At 36.2% G+C, this 17,102-nt stretch overlaps 2 protein-coding genes across 3 annotated transcripts in view; one reads left to right on the forward strand and one right to left on the reverse strand.

Moving 5' to 3' along the window:
• HECA (hdc homolog, cell cycle regulator) overlaps positions 1 to 16,834 on the forward strand; it is a 41,560-nt gene extending 24,726 nt beyond the window's left edge. The window contains exons 4-5 of one of the 2 annotated variants that reach the window (XM_081328273.1): positions 673 to 714; positions 13,071 to 16,834. In XM_081328273.1, coding sequence (XP_081184399.1) covers positions 673 to 714; positions 13,071 to 13,076 — 48 coding nt within the window. In that variant the 3' untranslated portion in view covers positions 13,077 to 16,834. Of the gene's footprint in view, positions 1 to 672; positions 3,903 to 13,070 lie in introns of those variants that run through there. The other variant, XM_081328272.1, reaches the window with a different exon arrangement.
• The window catches only part of TXLNB (taxilin beta), a 28,072-nt gene continuing 20,855 nt past the window's right edge, over positions 9,886 to 17,102 (reverse strand). Inside the window, exons 8-10 of the mRNA XM_081328261.1 lie at positions 16,843 to 16,935; positions 12,701 to 12,796; positions 9,886 to 11,938 (exon numbers count right to left, since the gene is read on the reverse strand). Coding sequence (XP_081184387.1) covers positions 11,396 to 11,938; positions 12,701 to 12,796; positions 16,843 to 16,935 — 732 coding nt within the window. The 3' untranslated portion in view covers positions 9,886 to 11,395. The remainder of the gene's footprint in view (positions 11,939 to 12,700; positions 12,797 to 16,842; positions 16,936 to 17,102) is intronic.

Below are 17,102 nucleotides of genomic sequence, written 5' to 3' on the forward strand. Positions count from 1 at the left end.
TAGATTTAATTCTTCCCTTCCATTTTTATCAAGATCCTTGGTGGAGCAGTGGGCTAATGCCTCCTTAAGTAACACCAGCTGCCTGCAATTAGTGCAGGTTCGAGTCCCACCAGGCTCAAGGTTGACTCAGCCTTCCATCCTTCCGAGGTAGGTAAAATGAGGACCCAGATTGTTGGGGGCAATAAGCTGACTTTGTAATAATGCCGCTTGGGGGCCCCCCGAAAGCCCTAATAAGCAGGCATATACATAGAATGAAGGCTATTGCTAAGCACATTGATTTGTGCTTTAGATTGTAAGCCGCCCTGAGTCTTCGGAGAAGGGCGGGATATAAATGGGATTAAAAAAAAATCTGATATACCTAGAGATGAAATCTGTGCATAAAATTTAGATATTTTAAAAAACAATCCTCTCTAGGTAACTGATTCATGTTTCTTAATTTACATAGAAACTAAATAGCTGATTCTACAGACATAGAAGACTGATATTACGCATTTTATTTTTCAGCCAAGCTTTCCCAAGTACAAACTGTAGTAAGAATTGGCCCATCAGGTGAAATCACAAAGCATATTCAGTAAGAATAAAACAAACAGAGGCATGCTAGGATTTGGTGGACAGTGGAAGCCAATTATGAGATTTTTGAAAATCTCTTCTTTTTTCTCTCCTTCATTATAGGCTCGCCTCAACTGTAAACACTGTGGAAAACCTGTTATAGATGTACGTATTGGGATGCAGTATTTCTCAGAATACAGCAACGTTCAGCAGTGTCCACACTGCGGAAACTTGGACTATCATTTTGTGAAGCCATTTTCTTCATTTAAAGTTCTGGAGGCTTATTGACAAAAGCTTTGCCATAGTAATAGCTATTTTATGAGTATTGTTCCATTTATTTTACATATCTTTTATAAGATCTGCTCTGTGAAGGGGAGGGGGGCTTTTTTTCTAATTGAAAGGAAATGCAGCAGCTTTGCGTGATTGTGTACATGTGTTCCTGTGTAGATGTGTGTCATTCAGACAGAGGTCCTCTTGCCATGATTTCAGTGAAGGCTGGAGATGCAGCGTCATCTTTTTTTCTCTCTAAATCTCATATTATCCTAGCTCTTTTCCAGATGTGTTGGAATTACACTGCCTAGGTATTCTGAAAAAGATGTTCCATCACATCTGGAAAGTTGTGTACATTCACCCAGCTTGGAGAGAAAAATCCATTCTATTTCTTCCCTTTATTGTTAAATGAAACAGAGTGACTTCAAGATACGGAGAACTTGTAGGTTAGCGAGATGAACAGATTTTCATAAATGTGTAGAAGAAAGAAAATTGTAGGTCTGCCCAGATGAAGAGTGAAATCCAGCATGATGGGAGTCGAGTTCTGCTTATGTGATAAGGTAATCCCTAAGGCCTTTGGGTGTGCCCTGAAAATCAGTTCTGAAAAGACTCTTAGCAGATGTTGATGATGTTGGGGGCATAGAAAGTGGTTCCATGCTAAGCAGCACTCCCATTACTACTGCCTTTTTCCATGCACTCTAATATATTTCAAGGCCTAATATAACATACGGAAGAGGAAGGGGATGTGTGTCATAACTTCTCCCTTGCTTAATGTTAATCCGGAGACTTCAAGTTTGTATGCAGATCCTATCTGTACATTTTAGATGAACTAAGAAAGGATGCTGGGTAGTTGTACAGCCAGCTTTTCAAGGATATTTTCCTTGTGTGTGCCTCTGTCCAATGATTATCTTCATATTTTGCTCCATGATGAATTTACATCATTCCTGGGAGCAAAATCAGGATAATATTAATAGTGCTGGTTAATACATTTTGACGCTCTGTTTGTTGAGATAAACTTAACCATTGACAAATGAATGTAATACTATGTCATAAAATGCACTGGTTAAAATTGTTTTATTTTTGCATAGTGTCTTCCTGGGATATATATTTGATAATCATAGTTACTCTCACTGACAGATCATGCTGTTTCCGCTAACATTGTAATTCAAACAGTCAGGGAAATTTCTATGAAAAAACAAGCTTGCAATTTTAATAAGTTGTGTTATTTGAGCTTTTCTCGAGCATTTTAAAGTCACCTTAGGGTGTTCAGTAGTACAGCAAAACTCATTACAAAATCTGTTATCAAGAGAGGTATCTGCAACTTAATGTTGCTGGTTTTTCATTGTGATTAACCCTTGTCTCTTGGTACAGTTATAGTAAACAATGTTCAAACTAAATGAAGGATGATAGATTAGTGTGCCTACCTGTGAATTAATTTTCCTATAGGTTGAAATATCTAATAATTTCTTTACAGTATTTCAAAAGTGTTCTCTAAAACTAAATGGTGTTTATAGAACAGTTTTTATTAGTTGGTCACATATCATTTGGAAAAAATTCTGCAGAAATACTTCCAAGTTTATGTGTGCAGATATGGGCGTGTGTATAAACAGGCAAGGAATCAATTAAAAGACTTTAGCATATTTAAGATTCATTACAAGGGTTGCTGGTCCAAAAGAGCTGCTAAAGATCTTAGTAATTGGCTTACACCAGAGGTCCCCAACTTTTTGGACACCAGGGACTGGTGCCATAAGAAAGGTTTTTCCGTGGACCAGAGAGGGTGTGGTTTTGAATATTGCCTGCATCCCGAGCATGGAGCTTTGCTTGTTTGTGCGGTCCATTTGCTGGCATACTGCGGACTGGTGCCTGTCCATGGACTGGAGGTTGGGGACCCCTTGCTTACACTAATTTATTGAATAATAGACCTCAATATTTTGAACCTCCCTGCTGTTTTGGATACATGTTATCATGTGAGGTGCATTGTGCCCCGTGACTTGTGGAATTCATTTTATGTCTTTTGAAACCTAGCTTGAAATAAGTCGTATTGAAACAGGTTAAACCCACTATTTGGTACCTATTTTGAAATGGCACTTTTACTTAATTTTTAAAACTTTTAATGTATGAGAAATTAAAAGTGAAATAATTGAAATGATTCTTTTTTTGCACTCCTCAGAGATACAAAATCAAAGCTGAAGAAATTTAAGAACAAAATAATTGTTTTGTGATTATTGTTCTTTTATCAGTATTGTAGTTACTTTATCTGTACATGTGCAAAGTTTTTGTTAAAAGTGAATGCTGAGTCTTGAAATTTGGTAGTCTAGGTATTTGGTTTTTCAGCACAAATTCTTCAACATTAGAAACAAATGATCTACTTGAAAATGGAATGTTTTTATTGAACATTATTTCCAAAGATGAGCAGGTAAATGTAATTTCTGTAGATCAGCACCAAGGAACAAATGAACTGTCACATCAGAAATTTGTGATAGGATTTTGCAATATAATTTTATTTTAGATTTTTTATGGATATTGCATGTGATAATTTGGAGTCTGTTGCAATGATGCGATGGGTCAGCGTGGGCAGTATAAACCTCTTTTCTTTTCCAGAGTTGTTGTGAAATGTAGCAACAACAACATTCAGTTATAATTTGGATGATTGTTCTGGGCTACTTAGCTCAAAACAGTTCTGGGGGGAGGAGTAATTTGGATGAGGGGGAAGATTAGCAGTGCTTCAACATGATGCAACATCCATCAAGTAGCCCTTGAAAAAATATATATACAGAGAAATGCAATTTTTAAGTGCAATTTTCTCTTCTTTGTAGTTTCCAGTGTTGGGTCTATAACTCACAGAATTGGGAATACTAGTTTCAGCCTATCTGAAGAGTGTTATTTGGGGGAACATTGTTCTAGTGTGTGTAAGCTGTGTAGAGTTTTGGTGGATCTAATCACTCCAAATTTTGTACTGGATAATAAACATTGTGTAGCAAAAATAACCTATTGAAAGGAAAATGCTGCATTGGGATCATGGCAGGCATGAATGAAAAGACACACATGCTTCAAAAGTATAATAAAATGGATATCCAATCATACGTGGTCTGATGAACTATGTTTTCTTTCAGCCCTGCAAGACTGTCGAACTGTTTTCATAGCTTGCACATGAATTTGAAATATTTGGATTCTAATTTCCAAAAACATTTATTGTTAACATTGTTGTAATTATTCAAGAGAGGGGAACAGTAGTGAAGTATTTTACTTTTCAACTCAATTGGACTTTTATATTGAGGCCTTTCCGATACTGTTTATTTTCTAATTTGCATGCCGTGTACAATTTAGCATTTCATTTGGATTACAAATCATGTTGCTCTTTCCCGTCGCCATGTAAAGATATGAACATTGACAGTTGTATATATGTCACTGCCTGAGGCATAGAGTTCCTTCCTAATTGATATATTTCATTGACATTAAATTATACAGGAATGATAGAAGCCATGAACTCATATTTATGTGCATGCATTACCCACAACCTGCATGCATAGAACACAATGTTAAATATGACAGGCATTACTCGGTAACAAATTTCATAGGGACTATCACTACTCCTCTCTACTTTACTCAGTGTGGATTGCCAGGAAAGCTCATATCCATAGCCATCAGGTTTTTTTTAGGTTAACAGGTAGTACTGTATTCATCAACTTGGTCATTCAAAATTTAAGGAGAGTAGTACTAAAAACAGAGTAGCAGCACAGTAATCAAAATCCAGAATTACAGATATTAAGACCAAGAACAATGTAAGCCAAATAAATACTATGTTTGAAGTTTAGAAAACACATAGTCTTGAGCACGTGTTGGTGTGTGTGTGTAAGAGAGACAGAGGGATGGTTTCTTGTGCACAGTCCCCCTGCAGATATTTAGTATCCTTCAATACTAAAGAGAAGGAGGCAGCTTTTGCTCCTAGAGGACTTCATGTATTCATTGAAGCTGGCAGTATGAAAATTAGGTTCTGTGGGATGTATTGGTTATATTTCAGCATCTGCTCAAATTACGTCTCCAGAAATGTACGTTGTGTGTATGGCCATTTTAAAAAGACATTTGCAGAAGTGCAATTAATCTTAAATGATACATGACCAAGACATTGAGAAGGTAGGAACTAAACTGAATGAATTGGACAAAAAAGCACGTTCAGTTTCATTAGCAAAAAGCATTTATGGGCTGTTTACATGCCTAATATAAATCTTAAAGGCATTTCTTTTTTTCATCAAAGAAAGCATATTATTTTTTTTAAGCCAACCTGATATTAGGTTGATATCCATATTGTATAAAACTATCGTGGGTTAACATCATCAGTACCTCCCAAAGATAATGGTTCTTGATATATACAAATATGAATTAATTCAGCTTTCTTGATGATTGCATATAATGCAATACCATATAAAATAGGGTTGTACAAATACTTTGAAAGAGGAGCTTCACAGCGGGCTAGAGAGTAAACAGGATAGCTTTCTTTGAAATGTTAAAGCAGCTGCATCTTTTTCTAAGTTCCCACAGTTGTTTTAGAAACTGCCACTTATTGTCTCCACGTGCATTTATATATATAGCCATTTCACTTTGCTGAGAGACATATCCTGTTCTGCATCTGGCAGAAATTTCTTTCCACAGCCACCGCCATAACATTATATCTTTGAATTGTTTTTCTTCTTAAACAGGTACACCTTGGAAGACTATCTATTGAATTTTTTTCCTGTGTCCAAATGACCTTTCTCAAACTTGATAGAACTTTTTCACTGTGGCATTTGTATTTGATAACCTGGCAGACATTTGTTCCATGTGGGTAACCACACCTCCACATACAAATAACAAAATGAAGATATTAAATGTTAATCCTGCATTTTCCCACCCTTTGTGAAGAAAAAGGAAAACATGTTCCTAAAAAAAAACAAAAACAGAAGCTTATAGTGTTACAATTCAGATTGAAAGAATCTTTGATCACAAACAAACACAGGCGTTGTTAACTCCATTTAAAGAGTGTATGACTGATGCTTATTTGATCATTTAAAGTGAGTGGATTCCTGACAGCCAGATTTGAGGCAACAGGTGATTCTGTCAATGTGCTCTTTTGATAGGAAGACATGTAGCAAATTTAATTTTCTTCTGATTTAATTGTACGAGGTATGCAAGGGCAAATCATTGTGAGGTATCCAGCTTACCCTGTTTGCGTCTTGTCAGTAAAAGCCTTTTTTCCTCAAAAAGGGAAAAAAGTTTTGGATTGCACTTTTGCAGGGTAAATGTACATAGCAAATGAATGTTGATAAAACTTTAAACAATTGACTATGATGCCATTTTTGTGGTGTTAAGTTTTGGGGTTGTGATTTATGTTATTAAAAGAATAAATTGTGGTGGATTATGTTTGTGGCTGTTTTAAACTAGTCCAGGTAAAGGTTCACAGCGTTGTATGTAAGAGGCCTGTGCAAAGCATCCTGCAGTTAATTTCTGCAGTAAGATAATGACAGAAATAACATGAGGGTCACTTCAGTGTCTGTTGTCACCATGAAAATGCAGGGCCCTGTTCTTACTTTAACATAAGATTCAGCACCAAGCAGAGTTGAACTGCAAAGAGTCCAGAGTGGCTTTGTCAGCCCAAATTCACATTAAGGCCTGAGAGACCTTTGCAGTATTGGTCAGTTTCAGACCACTGGTAGGCTTTAGAGGAGAGGTGTCCAACTTGAAGACTTGTGTACGTCAACTCCCAGAATTCCCCAGCCAGCAAACTTGAGAGTTTCAGTCACACAAGAACTCTATATACTACTACAGCATCTGAAATCACCACCTGGAGTACCTCATTCAGGAAGCCAAACAGCCAGGGCAACAGGTATGGAATACGTCTCACCAACAATAGGTCTTACCCAGCCCTTCTACTTTATTAGGGGAACTCTGACTCACTCTGATCTCTGAAGAGCAACTGAAAAAGCTGGATGTATTTAGCCTTGCAAATAGCATTCATCACTTTTGAAATAACTCGTTAATCTTTCACCCAAAAGAGATTGTCTTCCCAGTTTTTTCAGAGCGCAGTATCTGGGATAATATGCTTAACTAGAAGGGATGCAGATTTCTATTAAACGATAGAGGGGAAATTTGTTATTTAAAGTTCAACAATAGAACCCTGAAAAGGGGTAGGCAGCCCTTCACTGAATGCATTCAAGTGGCAGCATTGTGTCTTGGATATATGCTTTAATTTGCATTTTTGCATTGAACAGGGTTGAACTGAATCAACTACCTTTGATTCTGATTCTCTTGATGTGACAAGATTCAAGAGTCCGATTGTTTCAAGGACTCTTGTCTCATGAATAAAACAAGAAGTCTTTCATGACTTCTGCACTTGATGCTGTTGCTAAATCTGAAGCAAGTAGCCAGTTAAATGAATATATATGTTTCTGGCAACAGCAGTATGAAAGCCCTTATAGCCATCGCAAAACGTGGTTGAGACTTGATGACAAACTCTTAGATGGGGTGCACACCAAAACTAAAGAGATGGCACAGACAAGGTTTGCTTAACCATATTACCTCTTTGTGACTTTCTAGGATGCAACTATAGTTGTTTCTGACGCCATATTTGGATTTGCATTAATTAATAAAATGGGCTTCTGTCCTTTTTCAGGGAGAGCTTATGGTCCTTTTTGTCACCAATAGTAAAAGGGTTTTACTGGCAGATGTCTGAAGTTTAGTCCTCCATATCATCATTAGTTTGATATTAAAAATTAAATGGTAGAACATCTTTAATGGATATTAATCCCAAGATTTGTTTCTATCCAGTGAGATTGTTCTGGGAAGTCTTACTTTTGGATCACCTTCTGCACTAAAGGAGAATATACCATCTCTATATATATCTGTTAGGAGCATTTCAGCGAAAACCATTCTGATCTCTGTCATTATATCTAAACGTGAACATGAAGCAGTCAAGAATGTATCGTCCTGAAATGAAATAGGCTCTTTCAGAGGACATGTGCTGGGACATTTCATAATGATTTCTTGACTGACACTAGGGTTTGAAAGCACCACTTAGTTTACTGAATCCTTCACTCCTTCAAAAAAACAAATAAGATGTCACTTGGCTTCTAAGATTGAGGTTGCAAGACCTGCTTATGAAAGTTGCTTCCTTTAAATAGGGTTCATTATTTTGGGCCTACTAGCTATATCAGGGATTTAAAATAAATACAGGCAATCCTGTATAAAGAGGCATTCCATATTAACAGTGGGCCATTTTAAAAGAAAACTGCACGCATAAGAGCATGGATGGTGATGCTGGAAGGAAACGAGTGTGAAGCTCAGACTACATAAAATGTAGTTGGAATTATTTCAAGAAACAGGTCTGGATTTAAATGGAAAGCTGAATCTGCTGTCAGAGTTCTATACATCTTTCATTTCTTATCAGCTTCATAGGAGAATGATCTAAAATACTAGCCAACAGTCCCTTTTGATCAGCTGTTATCCATTTATATCATATACCTAAGATTTCTAGAGTTTCCTTAGTAATAGCAAATTTTACATTATTTTCTAAAATATTTGAAGAAAAGTTACAAGTTATCCTTGATTTATGACTAACAACCTGTAATTTCAGTGATAGTTGTAAAGTGGGTCACCACACGATCACCAGATTTTATGACTCATTTTGTGGTGGTCTTTAAGCAAGTGTGGTTATAAAGCAAACACATGATTGTTAAGCAGACCCATTGTTCACTACAAGGTGTTTTTTCTGCCAGGAATCTGAAGTAAATGTAAAATTACAGTTAACGGGATGCTGCAAACAGCCATAAATGCAGGTTGGTTACAGAGTGCCCCAAATGCATATGACTGAGGACAGATGTCAGAACTTTGAATCCTGTGATCCCTTTTTTGGCATCTGTTGTAACTTTGAACAGTCACTAAGTGACCGGTTCTAAATGGAGGACTACTTGTATCCCAAAAAAACCCAACCCCTTATAAGTTGTATAAAAGGACAAGTACATTCGGTTCCTTAATGTCACGTAGAAACTGAAAAATAATTGTGATCATCAGTTTGGGCACAGGCTTTTCCTGGTTGCTTGAAATCCTTGATCTGTAAGTACAGTGGATAAAGTTGTAGTTGTTGCTGAACTAGAGCTGTGTGTGAAACAGCCTTTCAGTATTTATGGCTTGAAAAAGTGAGAAGTGTTGAATACGTGGAAACCCTAATTCTGTCTTTCATTGTCTTCAGATACATTAATTTTATGAATGTTTCCATAAGGATCGCTAAGAAAATTTATGAGATATCCAGGAGAAGGACCACTCAAACAGGATACTTCAAAAATCATCCTGTAGCAAGAATCCTATTTGTAATAGCCCCTAGAAACATCTAGCTATTAATCTGGATCTGTCAGGGGTTTTCAAAACATATCTTTGCACCTCATTACAAGCTTGCTAAAGTTGCCTCTCATTTCTGCATGATAGATGTGTCATTTCAATGAAGATCTCCGGTATACACTTGCTACCGGTATTTATTAATTATTCATTTGGCTTGTCTTACACTACAGACTCTGCCTGTTTGGGTGGGGCTATGTGATCAAAGGCCTGACGTTATTGCTCTTCTATGTAACACTTCTTTCTGTTTTGACTTTGTAGTCATTTCTAGTATTTTTAAATTGGTTTGGAGACCAACCTGCTCTCCCACTCTCTAAAATGCAATCACAATAAATTATGGTATAGAGATCTTCATATAGATTTTCTAATGTCTAATGCTGAGGATTCCTACTGTGAAATTGTTTCTGGAGTAGTCTATAATTTGAATCTTCAATACGGGTGGTAATGTAGGTAGATGATTAGCAACTATTTTTTAGAGGGTTCTTCAGATTACTGAGATAATCTCTCTCAATTGTTTTGAAGAATCTGATCGTTATTAGGTATAATTCAAATTTATAGTCCACATAAAAATATTCACATCTGATAACTTGTTTTAGAAATGTGAGCTTTTGTCTAATAAAAGAAACAGAAAAAAAAGAAACCCCAGTGAATGGAAACTATTAAGGCAATGTTTAAAATACTAAGGAAGTTACAAATGAAAATCTTATTACTGAAACTAGGCTAGAATTCCTCAGATGTGGTGCAGTGTTTAAAAAACATGTAAATTCAATTGATAGGCATAAAATCATATAGTCTAGCTAACATACTGAATCATTGTTTAATTCAGGAGGATCCAATGACAAACTTAGGTACTAGATTGTGATCATACATGTTTGAATAATAATTGTTTTTTAAATAAGACAAATTATTTGTAATATAAAACTCAAAATATGAATGCAGAACGGGTCCCCAACCTTGGACCTTGGGCCAGTACCGGTCATTGGCCTGTTAGGAACTGGGCCACACAGCTGGAGGTGAGCAGCGGGACAGCGAGATTGAAATCAAACACACACACTCAATCCATGAACTGTCTTCCATGAAACCAGTCACTGGTGCCAAGAAAGTTGGGGACTGCTGATGTAGAATATAGGAAGAAAGGTGGGCAATTTTGCATATTTTATAACAACAAAGTATTAACTGCAAAAGGAACACCTAATTTTTGAAAGCAAAAATTAAATGCCATGCCCAAATCCGAGGGCTATCTGTTCTTGCACTGTATTTTGAAAGATTTCCAAAGTTAGTTGATTTTTCAAGTCATATTTTATGACTAGAGATGTAACCTTATATGCAAATGCAGCAATTCTTGGACATGAATCAGTGTTCACACCGTCATTTTATATCATAAAATATATGATAAATCACTTCATACCAGATCCCAAGTTAATGTGCATGAATTTAAAACAAAAAGATTTGTTTTCAGAAATCCAGAACATTTCCAAAGACTCAACTGTGATGAAAGTAGCAGAAAATTATAAGGTGAATTACTATTAGGTAATTAGACCAAGTTGCTTTATGTTTGAAATGCTAGAGGTAGTAGGAAGGAGGTCAGTTTTTAGTAGGATTAGGATAGGTATCTGGAAATATCTCTTTTTGATGATAGCCAATTTAAGCTTCAAATGTTTGAACTTTGAAATTCTAACCTTAGTAATTTTCATATTACATGAACTCTATTCTCAGCAATCAATCTGACTGAATCATTCATATACCGTATATATAATCAGTAGCTTAGGACTTGCTACCCTGGCATTATATTTTACTACTTCTAAATTCACTTTAATTTCATTCTTAAGGCTTGTTAGCTTTTGCTGTCTCAAGCACACCAAGCTCTTCCTTTCCCCAACTATTCGTTTATTTAATTTATTTGGAGCATTTTGAGAGTAGGCTTCCCATAGTCGGACCTATCCATATTGTAAAAGTTCCATTGGAAATGAAGACTCTTAATTCTACTAAATGTTAGAGAAGCTATTGGATTTACCTGAATGAGAAACAAAGCAAATTCAAACACCACCAGTAATCGTGGGATACAACAACCTGTATTCTATGAAATTGAAGCAGGTTTGAAAACACTTGTAAAGCCATCTTATTATGAAAGGCAGAAATGTTTAGTAAAGGATTGGAGAGTTGTCATTTTGGAGGGGGAAATGCATTATAGCATTATATGCATTATATCATGCTAATCAACATCTTCCATGTCAGTATTTGAGAGCTTCAACACTGGATGATCTGGACCAGGTTTTACTGTGTCTCCCTCTGGTTCCTGTGCTTTGGGCATGGATGTTGGATCAATACAGCAATCCTGGTTGTCCTGTGGCTTGCAAGAAGCCAATATCATCTCAGGAGGACAAATTGGGTCACATGCTTTGGGCTCATGTAGTTCTTCTACTTTTTCTTCATTGGTTGGGATCATAGGCATATTCACATGAGACACCATGAAAGCTGTAGCCAAATCTTTGGGGATAATTTCACTGGTGGCAGATGGCTCATCAATAGCCTGACTTGTGACTGTAGTCTTATTCTCCAGACTATCCTCCACTCCAGCTTGCTGTTCTTCCTCTTCGTCTTCTTCTGCCTCCTCTTCTTTGTTCTCCTCAGGGAATTGTGCTTCTTTTATTTTTTTGTACAATACGTTCCGTTCCTCCTGCAGAGCTCTGCAAAGGTTTTCTAGTCTTTGAATTTTCACTACAAAGCATTCATATTCCTTGGCCCTCATAGCTTTCTGTGATAGAGTGAAGAAAGGAAAACATTTGAAGGCTGCCAAGCTGATACACGACAAAAGAGAATTCAAATGGCCAGACAAATCTCTCCTCCTTTTTTGTTTGCTTGTTCAAATGCTACTTAAAAGGTAACTCCAAGATCCTACCATTGGCTTGCCATTTCTGCAAACTTTATGGTATTCTGGACCTTTTCTGCCCCGAGATTTTACATTCAATTTATGCAAATCTATAGAGCCAGCTAAGACTTCTTAGAGATGCTAATTTTAGCTCGCAGGATGCGAAAGGGTGTGTGCAAAAAGGGAAATTGGGAAATTACAAATTATTGCATGTTACTGTTGGCCTTTCACTTCTGCAATGCATGAAGCCTGCCCAAGTCATTCTGTTACTGCATTTAAATCATGTTAAAAGTTTTTTTTTAATATTTCGCCAACTGGCTCAGTGAAAAATGCAAATGGGATAATTGGATTGTGCAAATGTTATCCAGTGGTCAGTCATACTGACACTGGATTGCCTCTGAATTAAAGTGTGGCTCCAAATTTCCGATTTCTTTAATTTTATCATTTCATTTCCCACATGGAACAAGAACTTACATAACTCTATTCTGTTACTTTGTTTATTAATTGCCACTAAGCAGACAAGTAAGTATGAACAGTATTGGAACTCTTTCCAGTAATAGTGACGTCATGGCTCCATTATTAAGAACGTTTTAATTAACAAGATTATATGGCTTTTACATGCAACTGATTTTAAAATTTGTTTCATACCTCTTCAATCATGTCCAGTAAAGCTTTGTTACAGTTCTCAAACCTTGCTTTCCATGTGGCTGTATCCTTTTCCAGTTTTTTCATTTTCTTTGTCATCTGTGAAAAAAATAAAAATCTACTGGACAGAGCAGGAAAGTTATACTTGACATTTTCCTAAATGGCTTATCTTAGGGCTGCGTAAGCTCATTAAATGCTCACACAACCTCCAAATTAATTTAATGGATTTTGTATGAGAATCCTAGATTCATAGATGGTTCCCAGTTATTACTCTCAAAGATACTAGTGCAAACCTAAGTGGTTGTATCCAACATTATGTGAGTGTACTTATTTATGTAATTAAGCTTCCTTTCTCTCTCCATATGCTGCTTAGGTATGATATAGTATTCTTCAATTCTCTGAGACCGGGAAACACATAAAGGGAGTTATCCATTCAACTGGTGGATACCTCTTCATCAGTGGACAGGTGCACTTCATGTGTAGACAGACATATCAACCATGAAGAGGAAACAGCAAAATTTTCCTAAATGGCTTATCTTAGGGCTGCGTAAGCTCATTAAATGCTCACACAACCTCCAAATTAATTTAATGGATTTTGTATGAGAATCCTAGATTCATAGATGGTTCCCAGTTATTACTCTCAAAGATACTAGTGCAAACCTAAGTGGTTGTATCCAACATTATGTGAGTGTACTTATTTATGTAATTAAGCTTCCTTTCTCTCTCCATATGCTGCTTAGGTATGATATAGTATTCTTCAATTCTCTGAGACCGGGAAACACATAAAGGGAGTTATCCATTCAACTGGTGGATACCTCTTCATCAGTGGACAGGTGCACTTCATGTGTAGACAGACATATCAACCATGAAGAGGAAACAGCAAAATTTTCCTAAATGGCTTATCTTAGGGCTGCGTAAGCTCATTAAATGCTCACACAACCTCCAAATTAATTTAATGGATTTTGTATGAGAATCCTAGATTCATAGATGGTTCCCAGTTATTACTCTCAAAGATACTAGTGCAAACCTAAGTGGTTGTATCCAACATTATGTGAGTGTACTTATTTATGTAATTAAGCTTCCTTTCTCTCTCCATATGCTGCTTAGGTATGATATAGTATTCTTCAATTCTCTGAGACCGGGAAACACATAAAGGGAGTTATCCATTCAACTGGTGGATACCTCTTCATCAGTGGACAGGTGCACTTCATGTGTAGACAGACATATCAACCATGAAGAGGAAACAGCAAAATTTTCCTAAATGGCTTATCTTAGGGCTGCGTAAGCTCATTAAATGCTCACACAACCTCCAAATTAATTTAATGGATTTTGTATGAGAATCCTAGATTCATAGATGGTTCCCAGTTATTACTCTCAAAGATACTAGTGCAAACCTAAGTGGTTGTATCCAACATTATGTGAGTGTACTTATTTATGTAATTAAGCTTCCTTTCTCTCTCCATATGCTGCTTAGGTATGATATAGTATTCTTCAATTCTCTGAGACCGGGAAACACATAAAGGGAGTTATCCATTTAACTGGTGGATACCTCTTCATCAGTGGACAGGTGCACTTCATGTGTAGACAGACATATCAACCATGAAGAGGAAACAGCAAAATGGTAAAATGTTGGTGGATATATTGAGATTCTACTACATATTCCCCATTTGAGTGACTGGACTGAAAAAAATACTAGAGATGGGAAATATTTCAGAAATTATCCTGCCTACCAAAAACTAAATTGTATAAAAATACTCATGTTTTTATTATTCTCTTTCCTTGCTTCTGTATACTTATTTTGTTATTTCTTATTCTATCTATAATTCTTTCAACAATTCTTTCTCTAGTCCTGGAAAAAGTAGTTGACCATCCCATCTAGCAACTTGCGCTACACCATATTTTTTGGAATACTGCATGACTTTCCTTCCTGAAAATATAGACACGGGTGGGACAACATGTCATATAGGGAAGGGGAAAATCACCCAAATTGGTCATCCCCCATGTTCCCTTATATCATAATTATATTTTTTACATTTCTATACCTTCATCTAAGAGTCACAAAATGGTCTATAACGAAAACCATTTATTTTGAAAAATCAAGATATGAACCACCATCAGAAAACTAATTGGTTAAAATAATGTAAATTAGCAGTCTGCAACAGTTGGAAGCAAATGCACGAGGACTTGAATGAAGGGGTCACCTTAAGGTGTTTGCATGTTGCAGAGATCCTTTTTCTACAAAGATGAGATAAGAGTGGTAGGAAACCTCTTCCTGAATGCATATCTTATGATTTCATATGCAAATGAATTTTGCTGACTTCTTCCTGGAATTGTGTCTTAGGATTTAAATCTATGCTTTCTTATCCAAAAATTATGTAAATAAGTATTGATGTCAGCCTTTACATTCCTTCTCATTTTGACTTCTGTGATCACTTGTCATATTACGAAGATGGAATGGTTCAATGTGAGTGCAAAGATTCTTAAATCCACGTTAGACATGTTAAAAATATATATCAGGAAAATCAAAGGTGCATAATACATACAAAGTATTATAAAGCTGACATTTTTGCTGTTTTTCCTTTTTCTGAAGATCCCCAGAATCAATCCATATGTAATATTACAAAACATGAGCATACGAACACAGATATAACACTTGATTTTTTTTCTGTTAGGCTAGCAAAAATAGAATGCTGTTGCAATAACACCATCAATTTATACATGTTTTCCATCTTTTTATATATATATATAAATGAATAATACAGTGGGAACTTAATGGTGATTTTGTGGATAATTCCAAGCAGTGAGTAAAACTTAAAGCATGCCTATTGTCAGCTTCTTAAATAATTTGTAGGGCTGACATAAGCGTGGAACATTTTTCATAAGAATCTGTTCTTCAATTTAATACCACTTAATTCTACTCCATTAACAACATTCTGAATTGTTATAAACTTAACCAGGTGAATTAATGATTCTATCATCTGATCACTCTTTCCTGAACTTTTTAAAACATGGTTTCTGGCTCCTAGCAGTAGGATTTCTTTCACAGTTTGATAAAACATGATATCTAAGAACTTCAGGGTCTTTCCATTTCTCTAAATAAAAATGCTTACAAGAAGAATGATGGCAGTACAAAATACAACAAAGTAGGAAGTTGTGTTTATAAATACACTTTTTATTATGGCTAATGTTGTGAACTTCAGAGTCCCATGTTTTGCAAATCAATCATAATAATAAAGATGGCCTTAATGTTTTACAACATGAACCTTTTATGGCTCTAACATGGACATTTTCCTATTATGCCGCAAACTCCCAAGTTTGCAGAATTGCACTACACTGATATTATCAGAAATGGCTAGGACAGAACTTTGTTTCTATCCTTATAGGGCCCAAAGATGCTTTTTCAGGAGGCAACTGGACTTTCTTTTTTCTGTTTGAAGACGTTTCACTTCTCATCCAAGAAGGTTTTTCAGCTCTGACTGGATGGTGGGGAATGGAAGGATGGAAGGGAATATCCAGTCAGAGCTGGAGAAGCTTCTTGGATGAGAAGTGAAACGTCTTCAAAGAGAAAAAAGAAAGTCCAGTTGCCTCCTGAAAAAGCACCTTTGGGACAACCATGACCTGGATGACTGAGAATCTCCATAGACATATCCTTATAGGGCCTTTTAAAAATAAACATTCCTTTCTAAATCATGAAGAAAATTGTACCATCAATTGTCACTGTATTTCAGGGCTGTGACATTGGAGAACTCTGAAGGATCAAGGAAGGGGCTGGAAACCGCCATAGGCTACATAATAGTTATTCCCAGTCTACACATGACCGAAAAATCTATTTATTTGCTTAGTGGTTTCTAAAACCCTGCAAGCTCCAGCTCTATTTTATGTTCTTTACTGGAGAAATTAACCAACCAAAACCCAAGATTTCATACAACAAAAGCTAATAAATGAACGGATCTAAATACCTGGAAACTTGATAGAGTAATCTAGGATCCAGTGGATCCTTAAATTATCAATAGAGAAGTTATAGCTTTATAAACAAAAATTGGTTGGGAAATCTTGAAAACCAAATGAAATCAACCTGAAAGGCGTTCAGTGGTGTCCTTTAACAACATGGAAAGTGTAGAGTTGGAATGCATTGTATCACCCACCTTGTCCATTTCTTGCTTGAAGTTGGCAAACACTTCATTGCTGTTTGTTAGCGTTTTCTGAAATTCTTCAAAACGTTCAGAATAGAGTGTCAGCTGCATTCAAAGGAAGGAAAAAAAAGTGGTCAGTTACACTCACCATTGCACAATAATAGCACTCAATTCAGTTCAATTCAAAAGATTGCAGAAAGGTAATAAGATGAAACTTTTAGCTTGGAATTTAAGGTATCTTAAAAGAGTTTGCAGAAGAAGACTTTTCCATC

The sequence above is a fragment of the Vipera berus genome (genome assembly GCF_964194415.1).
Source record: "Vipera berus genome assembly, chromosome: 1".
In the NCBI taxonomy this organism is placed as follows: Eukaryota; Metazoa; Chordata; class Lepidosauria; order Squamata; family Viperidae; genus Vipera; species Vipera berus.